At 31.5% G+C, this 18,065-nt stretch overlaps 1 protein-coding gene and 1 long non-coding RNA gene across 7 annotated transcripts in view; one reads left to right on the top strand and one right to left on the bottom strand.

The window, feature by feature from the left end:
• Window positions 1-2,947: 2,947 nt before the first annotated feature.
• LOC138932429 (uncharacterized) lies at window positions 2,948-5,495 on the top strand. Of its 2 annotated transcripts, XR_011446769.1 has the most exons (4): window positions 2,948-3,203; window positions 3,363-3,729; window positions 3,961-5,211; window positions 5,464-5,495. It is a non-coding gene; the product is annotated as an uncharacterized lncRNA (long non-coding RNA). The 2 variants fall into 2 exon arrangements; XR_011446768.1 differs by lacking the exon at window positions 5,464-5,495 and having other exon boundaries at window positions 3,961-5,439.
• A 6,261-nt stretch (window positions 5,496-11,756) lies between these two features.
• The window catches only part of Ipk1 (Inositol phosphate kinase 1), a 103,276-nt gene continuing 96,967 nt past the window's right edge, over window positions 11,757-18,065 (bottom strand). For 3 of the 5 annotated variants that reach the window (XM_070294278.1, XM_070294279.1, XM_070294280.1), the window contains exons 4-7: window positions 14,753-14,958; window positions 14,217-14,648; window positions 13,463-14,121; window positions 11,757-13,100 (exon numbers count right to left, since the gene is read on the bottom strand). In XM_070294278.1, the coding sequence (XP_070150379.1) occupies window positions 12,869-13,100; window positions 13,463-14,121; window positions 14,217-14,648; window positions 14,753-14,958 (1,529 nt within the window). In that variant the 3' untranslated portion in view covers window positions 11,757-12,868. The remainder of the gene's footprint in view (window positions 13,101-13,462; window positions 14,122-14,216; window positions 14,649-14,752; window positions 14,959-18,065) is intronic. The other 2 variants (XM_070294282.1, XM_070294281.1) reach the window with 2 other exon arrangements.

The following is an 18,065-nucleotide window of genomic DNA, read 5'->3' as shown; positions in this document are numbered from 1 at the left end:
GATCTTTATATCTGCGACCACATTTTTTATTTTGTACAATCGATTAAGACTCTGCGACTTTTAACCTACGTTTAAGCTAATTTTTATTACTAATTTTTTTGCGCTGAAAATGGCCCAAAAAAAGGACCGAAATGTCCGCCTTTTGCAATTTCACATTTTATCGTATTGGTTTTTATATTAACAATAATATCGTATTCATAATAAAACATGTATGTGCTCTACGTACCGTGCTTGGCTCTTATTGCCATTTTTTTTTCTATTCTAAATTGATTAAGTATTATAATTAGCTGATGTCTTATCAAATATATAATTTTTAACTCAACTATAATGTTACTAAATTTGTTAGACAATTGGCAAATTGCTCGCAGTCTTTTAGATATAAATAAATTACATATATTTTCATACTATCTACTATTACAGATATCCCCATACAGCACCTTAAAGATTGCAAAAACGTTGCATAGATCTTACACTGAAACATTGTAATATTGCATAGAAGTTGCAAAATGTTTCTGCAATGTTACTGCAAGCCTGCGGCAACGTTGAAATGTCCGAAATATTTCAATGTAAGACTACAGTAATGTTACGGTACAATGTATTCGTAATATTTAAATACATTGCTACAAATATGCAAAACGCTTCAAATTTAATACATAAACTTTGAGAACATATAAAAACATCCAAGAGAAATAAAAAAAAAATTGTGAATTTACGCAATTACAACGAGTTTTTTCTCGTCTCTCTTGGATGTCTTTATATATTCTCCAAGTTTATCTATTAAATTTGAAGCATTTTGCATATTAAAAAATTATTATCAAATTTTTGCTTTTATATACAAATGGGAACTATTAAACAATTTTCTGTTATCTAATTAACATCGCTATTTTATAAATTATTTACAAGTTTAAGAAATTGATAATGATTAAATAATTTAATTCATAAAAATTAAAATTTAATTTATATAAATATTAAACTCCATATCTTAAGTAGACAATAAACGGATAATTTTAACTTTTTTCGGATAATTATTTGTCCGATTTCTGAACACTCAATTCAATATCTGAATTTCCTGTGTTGGGATTGTATCAGACAAATTAATCTGATAAAAATAGTTATTATACCTTTAACATTACTAACCGCTTTTTGCAAGCTTTATATAACCATCGTGATTAAAACTTAAATACGGGATAGATAACGCAACGCGCGCCGCATAGTGGTAAACGAACGAAGTAGCGATTATCAAAAACTGTCTTTTGTAATGTTTTTGAAATGCTGCTAACATTCTCATAAAATATTACAATTCCATATTCCAATAATGTCTCAACAATATTTCATTGCAACTTGCAAGATTGTAACATTGCTGCAATGTAATTGCAATGTTCTGTGCTGTATGGGGATCTCTTGTTTCGTATCTTTTTTTTCCAGCTAAGGAAAAGGAACACATTTTAATTTAAACAAACGTTAATTTTATATTCGTGTAAAAATCAGTCTTATGATATACGAGATCTTTATCTATTAGCAAAAGATTTATTTTTAAATTAAATAATATATCCATATCATATCTTAGTAATATACATATAACATTTTTCCATTCGCATAGTCTATACACTTTAAAGCTATTGAAAATAAGTATTTCAAGGCACTTTTTTGACAATAATGCATTCCGATATAGTTCACATGCGAGATACCATTTGTTAGACAGACAATTAAAAATTAATAAATTTAGCCATGATACCTCTCTCTCTCTAAAAAAGGTATGTTACGTCGATACTGGAAAGTCTCGAAGTTGTTGCGCATCGTCGGGATTTTGCAAAAATGAATAACAATAATTTAAAAGAGCAAAAAACAAAAATTCGTTGTTAAACTCGGGAAGAACGGATGAGAAATTCATGAAATAATATTGTGTACAGTCTATCAGAAATCTTCTATGAAGCTGGGGGGAATTGCTGGATCTTGCACCAGGACAACGTGTCTTCGCACACGGCGCTCATTATGCGTAAGTTTATCGATCGAAACAACATCACTCATGGACCATTCTCCCTATTCGCCCAATTTAGACTCGTGTGACTTCTTTTTATTACCAAAAATGAAAATAATCATGCGGAGTGAATATTTCGGGGATGTGGAGACTATGAAACAAGAATCGACGAATCAAGAGAAAATCCTATCTAATAAGAATCTGCAATATTCCTTCCAACAATGGAAATCGTGTTGACACAATACATAACGACGAAGGGGGAGTATTTTGGGGAGATAAAATTGCTGTGGCCAGCATAGTTTTCTTCGCCGATAAATGACTTAGAAGAATAACGTGATCGAATCTAGCGTGCTTGTCAAATAATTTGACAGAAACCTGGAATTTCCGAAAGAGTTAACGATAAGTAAGAATAAGATGCCAAACGTGTATGAAAATGGAAGGACAGGTGGAATACCTTCTGTAAATATAAAGATTTAGACAGATTATCTTCTTCTTACGTCGCATGTGACACGTAGGAACTGGGAAGTCAATCATGATGCTAACATACAAAAATGTTTATATCTCAGAAACAGTTGAGCTTTCGACCTATATTTACTATGGTTTTTTTTTATTCACAAAGAGAACGCCAGGTTTGGTCCCCTCCGATTTCGCCGAATCACCTATTACCCTACTATTATTATTGATCATCACACAATATTTAATTATGTATAATTTTAACATATAACTATAATTTAAACATATATAAATATATATGTATATACGCGAGTATAAAATTCTCAAAAAATGGGCGCCCGTTACATTATTGTCTTGTTGCATTATTGCTTTCTGCCAAGAAAGACCAGAAAGTCGGTAAACAATTCTCTCAGGGAAAGTTTCTCTTCTTACCTTACCGACCCAATCGTATGAGTTATCGGCCGACTGAAACCACTTATGGTAAAGGTCATACAGATACTCCATCGTTTAGTGACTATAACCCCTACCAGGTTCTTTCGTCCATGCAAGAAGGCACCTGCCCTCGGTCGAGGGTCAATATGGCCAGAACCTAGTGTATAATGTATACGGAAGTGCCATTAAGGGGTAATACAAAGGCGTTAACAGAAAAAAATCCTCTTAGAAGAGAAGAAAATCCAAAAAATAAGGTCCAAACAAAGGACACACGCGCAATGCGCCAAAACACGTCCACACTCGACCAAGGCCGCAACGGAAGTATTGCATTGTAATAGTGGTGAGTGATGTTTATTCGATGTTTGGAAAATCGATGTTTTCCATCACAAGATCGATTATTTTAAATCGATGTTTTTACTAATCGATGCATCAAGTAAGAATCGATTATTAAAGAATAATATTGATGTTTCTTGAACTAATTTCGCTTCGCGAAATACAGATGTCGCCTATTGTCCCCACGTTAAAAAAACTCAAACCAAAGAATACTCAACGTAAAAAAAAACAATAGGAAAAGAGTCTTTTCCTTTCCGCATTGTTGGGTAGTGCTCAATGTTCTTTGCCAGTGCTCGAATTGTGTGTTGAAGTGTTTCTCCTTTACGCATTATTTATTATAAACGTGTTCGAATTATGTGTTGAAGTGTTTCTCATTTACGCATTATTTATTATAAACGAAGAAATGGATCCTTCATTAGAGGAGCCCTCGAAAGTTAGATGTAATTATCCGTACGTCGTTTATTTTCGCATAAATGACCAGGAATCGTTTTGCGTTCGCAATCTCTCCTTATCCGATTATATGCCATTAATATGTAAGTAAATTACTATATATTATACTGTTGATCGTTATTTTGAATAGCACTTTTTAGATGTAATATATATATATATATGTGTGTGTGTTTTCCAGCAACGACACAGTGCGACACAGAGTATCATTCTATCTTTGTTGTTCACTGGTATTGAAAAAAGATAGAATGATACTCTGTGTCGCACTGAGTCGTTGCTGGAAAGCACCCTATATATATACGGATATAATTTTACAGATGACGATCAACACACAGTGAAATATATTCAATCCCTGATCATATCCGGCACGAGAAACAATGAGGATGAAGACATTAATTTTATTTCACGATTAAAGGACGCGATCCGAAAACCCTATTGAGTACTGGGACAAGTTGAAAATCGCGTATCCGACATTACATTCATGCGCTCTAAAATATTTAAGCATTGTTGCTACATCCGTTCCGTCAGAGAGATTGTTTTCGAAAGCTGGCGCGATTAAGGCTGAACGTCGTAGTCGACTTACAGGAGACAGATTGAATACATTGGTATTCCTTAGTTCCCTCAACAAAGAATATTGGCATATTTCATAAACGGCGTTCATAACTAAGTTTATTCATGTGATAACTTGTGCACCTGTATTTGCTGTGATTTTATTATTTAAGAAGCATGAACTAATGTTCTTACTGTACATAAAATTGATATGTACAAGAATTTTAATACTATAATGTGATATAATATCAAATTTCTTGAGTTTTTAAAAATTACAATTTGCTTCTAAAGCTTCTGTTCACTTCCATTGCACTATTTTTTATCCAGGTGTGGTCCATTTTTTAACGTACAGGCAATATCGACTGAGTATTGCATAAACACTGTTCACAAAACTTATTTTTATCAGCATAGAACTAATAAATATTTTCTTTGTGTAGGTATATATTTACAGGTAGATACAACTCTGGAATCACAAAAACAAAGTTGGAATTGTAAATCATCATACAGCACTCAAATCATCACCAGGAACATCAACATCTCATGCTCAATTTTATACATGGCCATGAATAAAAAGAATATTACTTAAGATGCATTAGTTTGAAATTGGTTTTATTTATTACGTTTTTGTTTATCGACATTTTAGTCGCTTTCTATTAGTTTCTTGACGGTTTCTTTCCCTTTTTAACTGTAGTTATTTGAATCAGGCGCGCTTTATGCCGATCGAAATAGAATCGATTAATATCGATATATTTGGCAAAACATCGATTTTCAAACATCGGTTTTATTTTGCATCGATTATTTCTGAATCGATGCTTTTTTTAAACATCGCCCATCACTACATTGTAATCGTATGTGTACATAAGTACATATACGGATATAGAGAACGAGAATTTATTTCTCAGATTGGTAACTCTGAAGCCGAAGTTTCGCATTATCACCGCGTGAGGTCTCCTCAATATCAATTCGGATAGAGACCTTCTAATAAATCAATTTCACACAATTTAAACCGGTACAAAGAGGTATTATAATTAGTACTAAATCAGTAATAGACTTAACTGAATAACTTATTACTCATAGAAATTTTAAATTTGTTTTAACTTCTCGATTCACTCAAGATTGCATTGAAAATCTCTTTTCGCAAATAAGACAAAAAAACGTTATACCAAATCCTTTACAATTTACAAATAATTTGAAATTAATATCTATTGCAATGTATATGAAACATATAAATAACAGCAATTATGATAATGAAGACCAAGAATATTTTTCAGGATTTCTTGAATATTTATCAGGAAAGAAAGAGAACAAAGAACTTGTGGTGGATTCAAATAATAATCTAGCAAATATTGATAAAATTCCATCTTTTAATAAAAATTCCACAGAAAAATTAACAACTCTTGAGTTAAATTCTTTATACAATATTGCTGGATATATTGTAAGATCCATTATGAAAATATGTAAAACATGTAACAATTGCATAAAATCTATAACATCAGAAACTTCAATAGAGTATTCCTTTACAAAATTAGTACAAATAAAATGTTATTCTAAGAACTCATTATTTTTTGTCAATGTAAAAACATTTAAACTATTTATATTATTAGAAAAGATGTTCCGACATTATTCAAAATATTTTAATATCGAAAATATTAATTGGAAAAATTATTTAATTTCTAACTTTAGTCAGGTTGCCGCAGAACATATTATAAATTGCCATCAATTGTTTTTAAAAATTATTAAAAGATTTGTGGTATTTAGGTTAAGAATAATAAACAAAAAAAATATTAATGTTAAGAGAAGATATGATAGCAAATCTATGGCTGTACACACTTTTTTTAAATAAATTTTGCAAATGTTAAAAGTGTTTTTACCTTTATAAATTATTCCTTACCCTTACTTAAATTTTACTTAAGTTTTCATAGAAGAGAAAACATTAAATATATAAAAAATTATTTTAATATAAATTATTTAGATCAATATAAAAACTAGTTTTTTGTATTTCTATAATATTTATTATTTAATATTATTCACATTTTAAATAAATAGAATAATTGAAATTTGAATATGAGCGGGAGTTGACGAAAAATGGCAGACCAATCAAAAGTGGCCCTCTTATGGCCAGTCTCTTATTAGAGGGTCTCTAAATTCTGAGTTTGGCCATCACTCTTGCCGATCCTTAAACTGTCCCATATGTATGCGGAAAATTATAAAAAGACGCACACCGTAGATGTATGTAGAGGGGTCACCATCCTCTGACAAGAGGTATGGATTGGAAAAGGACTATAATATACCGCAGACTAGGCAAAATCGGAGGGACAAAATCTGATGTTCCCCTTGTCAGTATGGTGTGACCTATCTACCATATAAATATTGAATGGTTTTTTTTTTAACACCCGTATATCACCTGTATATTACTATATATACTATATGTGTATTATATATATATGTGTTAGATTACATTATAAATAATGTATGTTTTGCAATGATATGCTTTATTAACTATGTATATTTTTTAATAATGATGTGATTTTGATAATGCGATGTATATTTTATCTAATATATTTATAATATATATTTTATTATAACCAATTAAAAAATCGCATACTGTAGTTAAACAAAATATACGAGATATGTATATACTATATATATATATTTTTTTCCTTCCTATAATCTTTCGTACTTTCTCCTTTTCATAAACTGAATTTTAGACAGAAATTCAAAAATTTTAAGTTTCCTATTCAAGTTTATTAGTAAGTTCAAAAATATAAAGATAGACCGATTTCATACATTTTACCGATCTTTTCATGCAATGAATTAAGCGAATTGATAAATGTTCGAGAGGAAATTCTGTAATATAAAGAAACCTGTGATTTTTGCATGATTTATGATATGCAGTTTGAATACGATATGATTCAACGGTAACTATCGTGCTTATAAGGGCAAAACTTATATTTCATATCGCACGTGTCAATCACGCGCTCGGCGAGTTGTCATACTATTATTGGTATCTACGCACCCTTTTCTGGGGAATCGTCGTGTCAAAATCACGGCGTTGGAATTCGGCACTCTCAGATCACGGTAAATACTCCGTAAACCAATAAAAATCTGATAATGCGTAAGCAATGGAAATTCTATTTAAATAGGCCCAATTTATCGGGCATTAGACCACGAGCAGTTATTCTTTCCAACTATGGGTCATGGTTGAACAGGAATCATGGTGAGATGATTGGATTGATCCAGTTAATGACAAGTCATAAACGTTTTGGCTCTTATTTAGAATAATAGAATAAGAAAAGTGTGTTTAGATTCTCGTGCGTGAACCCTGTGATAAGGATGAAATAGTAGATACAGAAATGAGCCGCAGAACCCATTTCTGGCAACTAATACAGCATAGTCCAGTTGTCTGTAACTTGTATTGTGTGTGATCAAAGAGAGAAGTTCTTAAAATCTTAAAAGAAAGCGAAAGAATAAACAATGGAAAAAGAAATCGAAAGAATGGACACAATGGAAAAAATAAGTAGTACTTTTTAATATTCGGGTTTTATCTCACAGAAGACTGTTACGTGCGTTATAAACGATAAAATAAACGATAATAAACGATAGTGGTTTTTTGACAAATAATTTGTCAGTCATTGAAAATATGAGAAGTTCGTTTTAAGACTAATTTCGATTATTTACAATGAAAACGTGGTATTGTTTATTGCAAACATATTGCAGAATCGTATGCATAGGTTCTCAGTAGGAGAAATCGAAAAAATTAAATTTCATCGATTACAGCGCCATCTGTCATGAATCGTAAAAAATGTTTCAGACAAACCCTACGTCCTTTTAGCCATAGAATCCGAATCTGCAATAAAAAATAGGGGTTCCCATTTAAGATTTCAAAGTTTCCCCCCCTCCCCCCCAGGAGGTGGGGGGTGGGGGACGAATTTTAACACTAATGTATTTCCCCCGCGGAAGGATTAAATTTTGATTATCAACATTTTTTTCGTTCAGTGCTTATTTTTCGAGATATTTCAAAGTTTCAGGTTAAAAAACTCAGCCTGTATAATATCAAACGAAATATCAAATATTGCGAAGATAACAAAGATTTTGTTATCGAAAATGGCCTTCTGGATACGAATCATATCCACGAAAGCATGCCTGAAGACTGTCGTATTGTCGACATTTCTTATATGTGGAATGAAATCCACAGAACATTCAATAATCATGCGCGAGGAATAGAGTGCCAGTTTAAAAATTGAACACTGTTCAGAAAATCTCGCGACTTTTGCGCAATCTCCTCAACGTCGTCTCACTCACTCTGGTCCTTCTCTTTTAGTGTTCTCTCTCTCTTCCTTTTCTCTCTTGTACGCGACCTCAACCCAATCCCAAAGCCTGTCTTATCAATCTAATCAGCATCGCGCCATGCTATCATCCAATCACAAGCACGCTCTCAGGACCTTTTCCGCGCTCCTGCGTCGATATCGACCCTTCCGGTGATTCTCGATCATTCTGTGAGTACCGGTCTTTCGTAACGCACGTTGCCTTTAGAAAAGTCTACAAGGCTCTCGGAATTCGGTTTTGCGATTCGGATCGGATCTAGTGATCAATCTCCCGGTGTTCTCAAGGTTCTCGGTGACCACAAGGACTTTATCAATCGGAAATCGATCATCGAAATACGTTTGAGAATATTTGCGAAGTGCGGCTCGGACCAGAGTGAGTGCGCGTGGATTCTAACTGTTTTTCCCGACACCCCCCGAAACCAGAAACTCCTCGGATACTTTATCAAACAAACACCCAGTAATTTTAATCGTCGTGGGTTAATGACGCAGTTGTTCTTCAAGTGCCAATGTGTAATTATGAAACTGACATTTGGTCTGAACCTACTGAACCAAAAACATTGGACATTAATACAGCTGCTGCAGCAGGAACTGTTATAATTGGAATTTATTTTGCCCAGCTGGAAAAGCTGTGTGCTATGAATATTCCATGTATGTCCGATAAAACTTACATCAAATTCCGAGAAAATGTAATCGATGTTTTCGAGAGAACAGCTATAGAAAATATGAAAATGGCTGGCAAAGTTAAAAAGCGACTCGCTCTTGAGAAAAAAGAAATTATAAACAGTATTCCGTAACTGTTGTAGCAGATGGTAGTTGGATGAAGAGATTCCCGTGAGGGAAAGTATTATAGAAGGTCAGCAAATTTCGCGGGAAACTGTTGCTGACAGATTTTCTTTTTGCCAAGAGGTCTGCATGGTTGCTCTCGACCAACAATTCGACGATAAAGGTCAAATTGGAGGTGTTGGCGAGATTGTAGAAATTGATGAATGCAAGATCGGTCGCTCCAATCGTGACCAAATCACAAAATTGGTCAAACTTTTAATGACAATACCGGCATTCTCATGTACGAACGAACGGTCATTTTTGCAGAAGATTAAAAAATTATTTAAGATCAACAATGTCTCAAGATCGATTAAATGACATTTCAATGTTAAACATTTATCATGAGTTGATTGACGATACAGATATTGAAGAGTTATTAAACAAATTTATAAAAAAACATAATATTAGACTGCAAACATTTGCTGTAATGTCTAAAAATAAATAAATATATTTTGTTATTTTCTTTGAACCATGATTATTATTAATTTAACCTCTTCTTGCATGAATTAAACCACCGGTAATAACTTTTTAAATAACAAATATATTAGTCTGATCTAATTTTATCCACATTGTAAAAAAAATATAAAAGTGTTTGAATATTTTGTGTGTGTGTGTGTGTGTATATAATGAGTTGATTAAAAAATAAAATGAGAGTTAAGAATTATTGATTAGATCATTGATTAACTAGATCGATTGACTGTGATTATGATATAATTTGATTTCTTTTCACCAATTTATTAATCCTTATTATTGCAGCAAATGCATATAGTGAATCTTTTTCGACAACTACTGAATGAGCTTAAAAGCGTTCCATAAAAAGATGGCTTTGATTATTTTGCAACTTGCTTAATAGATGCAATGCGAAAGCTATCATGGAGAAGATCTCGTCGATTACAAATAACAATATTGCAGCTTCTTGCAAAAAAAAGGCAAAAGAAAAGGAAGAGGAGGAAAATAATGCATAGTTTAAAATAGTTCTTGCAGAGACAATCATTTTAAAATTATTAAGTTAATATTAATTATTCAATATTTTAAAATTTTATTATTATTTATGTTACTTCTTTTATTTGTATATTTGAAATTGTAACGTACCGTCATGATCATACATATTTTGAATTTTTAAATTTCCGGCCTATACCAATCGAGGAGTTAGTCATCCTCTTAATGAGAGACATCGAAAACTATACTTTCTTTATTAATATGATGATATGAAAGATGTCGATTTTGGTTTTTATACCTGCGACCACATTTTTTAATTTGTATAACCGGCTAAGATTCTACGACTTAATCTACGTTTAAACTAATTTTTATTACAATTTTTTTTTGTACTGGTTTTTATATTGATAATAATGTCGTATTCATAATAAAACATGTATACGCTCTATGTACCACACTTGGTTCTTATTGCCATATTTTCCTATTTTAAACTGATTATAATCTTGAGAATCTTTATATTTATATTTGTTTTTTATTATTATTTATTTATTTGCTTATTTATTTATTCGATCATTTATTATATTAAAATTATTAATAACCTCGAATCCAAGCGCATTGTTAGTAAAAAAAAAAAAGCTTATTGCTTATTGCTCATCGAGATATAAAACAGTATGCCAAACAATAATTGATAACTTTAATCTTTTATATAACTTTAATATTACTGTGAATATTACTACTTGTGAGTATTACTTAAAATAAATACACAGATGTATATAATCTTGCCAAATGTCTACTTCTCGCGATAAATGACTCATGACGATCATCTTGATACAAATTATTAATCGTGTGGATTGATAATTACTAGTTATTTATTATTATTAATTGTTAGTTAGTTTTGATAAGGATACCAGTGTGTTTATTATAATTATATGCCGTATTGTATACAAAAAGTAAGCGTCTTCGAAGACTGCGTGCCAAATAGTTTTCGTCATCGCTGCGAAATATTGAGTGTACGTATAAATAAACTATATATGAGCCGAATAATTTATGTTCTTTAAACTTTAACTTGGATGGATAAACTATTATGGCATATTAAATTTGAACGAATGAAATTCATCTTTTAGTTTTGATTAGAAAAAGTACCGTATCAGATAATAAATATATTTGTATATTATTATTACCCGCGTGTGCACGTTCTCTATCTCTCTCTCTCTTTCTCTTCTAAGTTTTACATCTCAAAAGAAATAAAAGTATGATTTATATAAATTAAGAAAAAATTAAATTAAATTAAAATACATTGCAAATCAATATGAAGTGTCTCATTCTGTTAATTAAAAATAATAATTTTCTCTTTTCAAGGTGCAAAAAAAAAACTAGATAAAAAATAAATTCCAAATAATAATATTGAATATATCATAAAATATAAATTTATAAAAAATAGTAATAACAAATTAATTTTAATTTTTCATAATCGTGACAAAGATAAACTTATTCTTTAAATTTCTATTTAACATTAATCAAAAAAATTTTTTTATGTAATTGATTATAATGAATTACGCGGTACTGTTCGGTTAAAACTCGAATATTGTGATTTTCGATTAATTAATCTTTATAACACATTTTCAAATCGTTAATCGTGGATATTGATTGTGCGAATTGATTAATCATTAACTATTCATTATAAATAAAAATAAAAATAAAAAAGTAAAATATATAACAAATATATAAGCAACAAATACCATTCATATTTCATATCGAGACAGATTTAAATTTCAAGATTCTTTTTTTTAGTGTAAATATGAGAAGCGAAAATCGTATTTTCTCGCTATATTTTTATAGACAAGTGAAGAAAAAAAAGTGATAGAAAAAAAATAAAAGGATTAATGTAAATATAATAGCTTTAAACAGTTAATCTATACATCTGTTATGTAATATCTATTTGTATATATGTATAAATGAGTACATACGTCAAACAATATAGATAAAACACAACTCGAAATCTATATTAAAAGAAGAAAGGATGTGTATTAAGATTTAGTTGAGGTTTGAGATAATTGTTACTTTATATTATATTGATTTAACCATGCAGATCTTCTTCATTATTTGTTTTAAAAGTTGAATAAAGTCAACGAGAGGTAAAGAAAGAACAATAATATGAAATCCTTGTATATTACATTTGGATTGTGAGAGATTGAAAATATCGCAAAATTGTAGGCGTGTATATAGTAATGTAACTAGAAATCAGAAATGAGAGTCCGGTGGAGGGAGGGGGGCAGTATGTTTTTTTTTTTATCATCGATTTCTCTAACAATATATATCGCATTCCTTTTTTTCCTTATTATTTATTATCTTCATTCTAAAGTAATTTCTAAGGTATGTTATGCTCTATGAAAGAGATAACTATTATTGATTTAATAGTATATTATGCGATATATCTATTTAATGTTGCAGAGAGGGATTGAAATTGATTTTTATATATTATTAGAAAGAACACACGTCCTAATCGGTAAGCATATCGTCAATTAAGTGCAGATGAATATTTTTTTTATATGATATAGATAGATTCTCTTTACCTTGTAAATTCTCTTTATCTTTATACTGTACTATTATTGATACTGTTTCTCTGGCGATCATCTATACTCTTGAGAAGAATATTTTCCAATAAAGAAATCACGGAATCAAAGATATCCACGTCTCGTTGTCGATGCTTTTCAATAGAGTGAATACTTTTCGGATCTAAATCAGAGACTTTGACACTGCTTAAAAAAGATCGTTGTTCCGAAAGCTTGATCATATTTTCCACGGGCACTTTTGATAAATTTTCCCTGCATAAGAAAAAAAATACAATCATTAGAAAACTCGATACATCTAATTATCTGACTTGCGCGTTATGTTTTCCGAATAATTTTATACATTTTATAATCTAATTATAATTATATCACTTGAAATCAAATAATAATAAATAAATGATACAGTCATCGTAAAACCGCGTATTGGGCAATTGTTATACGATTTAGATAACAGCTATAAAGAATAATTAACTGGAAAGCATTTTCCCCCTCATAGAAACTATTGTATTAACTCAATTTTATCATCAGTTTTGCTTTTGTTAGAAAATTTATGCAATTGTCGGGCGCTTTGAACATGAGGTGAAAATACGGGCTATTGTCTCGAACAATGTACTTACGGAAGCAATTCGCGGAAGGTCATTAATATCGAGCAATCTCTGGCGGTAGCGAATAAAAGATAATTTCGCAACGTCGATAAATGTTTGGCGATAATCTGCATATTTGCCTTTTGCCCGTCATCGTCGTCGTTAGTTTCCTGATTATGCAAACTTGTGTTTCCATAAAATAACCGGCACGTATCTAGATTGGCACTAATTCCTGTTTGCGACGCGAAATCGCTATTTACAACTATTTTCTTGACATTAGTAGATAAGACACATTCCGAACTGGCATTATGGTTGCCGTTAGAATTGTTATCGTATTCTCTTGTAACGGTGCTCTCAAAAAGCTTGTCGGAGTTGATTTCTTTTATGTCTTTCGCCTTCTGAAACAGAGAAACATTATATAATGTATTCGTGCATTCTGATAGATTTCGCGTTAAAAATATGATATTACATACCGTAAGTTTACCTGGTAAAGCGCGAGAGATTGTGCTGGCGTGAGTCTCGTCTCGTAATTTTATCAAATCGGGATATATCGTATCGTCATTCAGCAACGATGCAAAGTCTGAGTAAATGCCGTAAATGTAATTGGTATTCACATAAGACAATCGCTGCATGTTCCGAATTCGCTCCAGCACCGAGTTTCTCGGCAACTCGTCGCCATCAAAATTACAATTCTGCGATACAAAAAGCAAAAATTACACACACAGTTAAGGTATTATAGTTGTTATTTCGATAAATTATGTATTTTCTTCATAAAAAAAAAACCTGCCTTTCCCGCGAAACGAAGACAGCGTTCGGCTCTCGCGATCATGTCCGGTTCGGCGCAGAACGTAGGAGCTTGATTCGCGGATAGAAGAAAATTACATGGACAGCAAGCGGTGGATGACTCTTCCAGCTGCTCTTGTGTAAAAGGCAACGTAAGGGCGGCATACACCAAACTGCAAAACTCGTCGACGTTCGAGCGTCGAGCTCGCCCGCTGCTCGTTGTCGTAGCATTCTGAAACCATTCGTTCAGCACGTCCTCGAGATCGTTCTGTGACGACTCTTGATTATAAACGACGATGCCGTCCTTAAAGATTCTCAGATTATTTTGCGGTGACCTCAGAAGCTCTTTCACAGCGATTTTCATACGCCCTTCCACTCCGGAAAACAGTTCGAACGGGCAGTAATTGCTACAAGTGACGATGTCCCCTTTACGCAGCTAAAAAAATTTACATTCCTCATTTTAGTATCTCATCGTTTTAATGTCACAATTTATGCAAGTTTTATTACTTGTAAAAATTCACCAAAAGATTCAATATTTACCTTGGCGTACTGGTTGAGGCAATACGGACATCCGGGAAATTGCTGCTCCGCCTTTTGCAAGTATCCCTGTTTCGGCTTTATCTCCACGCAGAACGTCGAACGGCTTCGAAATACGGTTTGATCGATTTCCAACCGCAAATCCAGAAACGTGTAATCCGGAAACTTGGTGGCATATGTGTCTGTGATTACCTTGTGTCGGCGTTTCTCTGCAACAAACGAACGCGATAAATATTTTGTATTATTTTTTTTTTTTCATATTTTTCCCTACATTTATTTTCAACGTATTCTTGTATCGCACCGCTTTTATAAGAGAGTACGACAGAGAATAGATTAGAAATATCTCCCAGAATAGCCAAATTTTTTTCGCTCAATAAATATGAAAAATCAGCGCAAGATACGTATGTACGCGCGTATATAAAAAATACGATCGTAAAACTTGACTATTTCGAAAATAAATCTTCTTCATATGTCGAAGAATAATACTAAAGACAAGACGCGTAGATATAAGACGTTCCTACGATTCGCGTGATACAGAAATAGAAGAAAGTCACGCGAGTCGCCGCGATGCCGAGAGAGAGAGCCGAAAGTAAATATTTGTAGATGTTTTGGTTGTACAATAGTGGCAAAAAACTGTCAAAATATTAAAAAAATTCTCTTATGTTTATACTATTTAAAAAATCAAATAAATAAATCCGGATTTTGAAAAGAATTAAAGTATCACAAAATAATATGGTTTTTAACGTCTTTGTAAAAGAAAACAGTTGTAATTAATATTTTTTCTAATTTATGACAAAAGTTTTGATCGTGAAAATCTCCTGAAATCAATTGCAAGAAACAAAAAAAAAAAAAAAAAGAGAGTAATTTACAGAAAGATTTCGAGATACGATATTTTTCTACAATTTTTGGCAAATAATTTTTAAACAAGTAAGTGAATTTAAAGTTAAGTTTTGTACAAATATTTAATAAAGTTCTCTTAATATATATGGAAATTTTTATTTTGCTGGTAATGTTTCTTCCTTGTCAAATTTATCAATAAATACTACAATACGCGATTTTCCATAAAAAAATCAATACTAACTCTTAAACTTAAATAATTTCCAAATCGTTAAGAGAATTGTGCTCAGGTTTTGCACAGATACTCAGAAGAAATGGTAGGATAATCTACGGAATTGTCATGCTTGTCAATGCTTTGACATATGATACATGACATAAGGATGTATAAATATATTTAGAAGTAAATAATGTGTGTGGTGTTTACACTTTATATTAATTTCTTTTTTGTGGGGTGGGGTCTTAATTATAATTCAAAAGTAATCACGCGTAATATTTCATAAATCTAAATCTTAATAATTTGATAGTATCTTAAAATTTAACCCATAAAATATTATATTTTTATACGTAATTCTATTCATTAATAGAATCGCGAAATTTCTGTCATTAATAAGTGATTGGATATTGCTCTTGCGTCTTTCTCATATCATTTAAAATTGTTTAGGTAATTACCATTCCTTTAATAACATAATCTAATGATTCGGAAAGTTAATAATTAAATTATATAAATTAATAATAATTAATAATAATTATTATAATATTACAAGAGTCAGATTATAGAAGCGTATTATGTCAATAGTAAAAGAGCTTTAACATTTTCCCTATGATTTATATGTTCTTAACGAATATTGGTAAACGAATTTGTAGAATATAATAACGCGACAAATATAGATGCTGCGAAGGATGACTTTTATTACATCGCTTGCTAATTGGATAAGTAATATTAAATAAATTAATAAATAAAGAAAAAGCAAGAATAGAAAATGTATAGGAATAAAGTCTGTAAATTAAAACAAACATAATTTGTGGATGACTAAAACAGCGATTGATAAAGATACGATATTTTCTGTGATAAAGGTATCAAAAGATATCCAAGTATCATAAAAGCAAAGAATCGAAACACCAACGTGTCTTTTTTATGTATTGCCTTTTCTCATGACTTACTTGATAAATGCATTAGTAGATATAACAGTAATCAAAGTACAATAAAATGCATTAAAGATGCTCCGTCGCAATATCTCAAGAAGCTACGAGAAAATTAAGCTACGGTGCCTTATTATCAGAAAAATACTCTCGATATAGATGTTGAGATTCGAGATAAGATGAGCCACATGTCGAGCGATACGAGTTTAAACACGGTAATTTCTCGTCTCGGACGATTGCGCGATCATCATTTATCGAACGTAGCATAAATTAATGAGCGCACGATTAAACTTTCCCTACGCGCATTTACCTCCGAGACGCAAGCCGCCCTAAGATTAAACGTGTCGAACAAAAGTTGCCTCGTTATCTCGCTTATCCGTTGTCGGCGAGATATTCGGATGGCATCCCAAAATTGTACTCCATTAGTCACTATCTCGTATTCTCGTAAGAAGGAATGTTAACGGCTGGACATACATATAAATCGCGTAGTTGCATCGTAAAAAGATGTGTCGTCGAGGAAAAAGATGTGTACCAATGTAAGGATGTAAGGATGGCTGTACAAAAACTGTCAAAATATAAAAAAGAAAATGTATTACGTGTATACTGTTTGAAAAATCAAATAAATAAATCCGGATTATAAAAAGAATTAAAATATCACAAATTAATATGATTTTTAACGTCCTCGTAAAAGAAAATATTTGCAATTGATATTTTTTCCTAATTTATGACAAAAACTTTTCATCGTGGATACCCGAAAAAATGAATAATATTTACAGAAAGATGATTGGGTTGCAATAAGTATTTTTGTACAATTTTTAGTAAATAATTTTTTAAATGAGCAAGTAAATCTAAATCAAATTTTGCACAAATATTTATTACGAGTTTTATTAATATGTGTGAAAATTTTTATTTCGCTGGAGATGTTTTTTTTTTCTCCTTGTCAAATTTGTTAATAAGTGCTACGATATGCGACTTTCCATAAAAATCGGTATTAATTTTAAACTTAAATAATTTCCAAACCGTTCAAAAAATTCGTGCTCAGGTTTTGCATAAACAGAAATTCAAAAGAAATAATCTTCTCATGAAATTTTCATGCTTTTCTCAATATTTTGACATATGACATATATATCCTTAAACGAGTCTCTTTAATCGTGATCGATGATCGCCGATTTGCCGATATCCGTCGATAGATGAAAAATTAAACGCGAATAAAGAGAAAGAAAAATTTTTTAAATTATATAAATTATGACCTTTCCCCCCTCCCCCCTCCCCCCCCTCCAAAAAAATCGAACGTTATTTCACACGTCAAATACACCCGATGGCAAAAATTTCTCTTTGC

This window comes from Polyergus mexicanus, unplaced genomic scaffold (genome assembly GCF_030449975.1).
Source record: "Polyergus mexicanus isolate NDT 795.1 unplaced genomic scaffold, iyPolMexi1.0 SCAF_4, whole genome shotgun sequence".
In the NCBI taxonomy this organism is placed as follows: Eukaryota; Metazoa; Arthropoda; class Insecta; order Hymenoptera; family Formicidae; genus Polyergus; species Polyergus mexicanus.
Note: the sequence above shows the minus strand (reverse complement) of the source record. Positions and strands in the feature narration are given on the sequence as shown.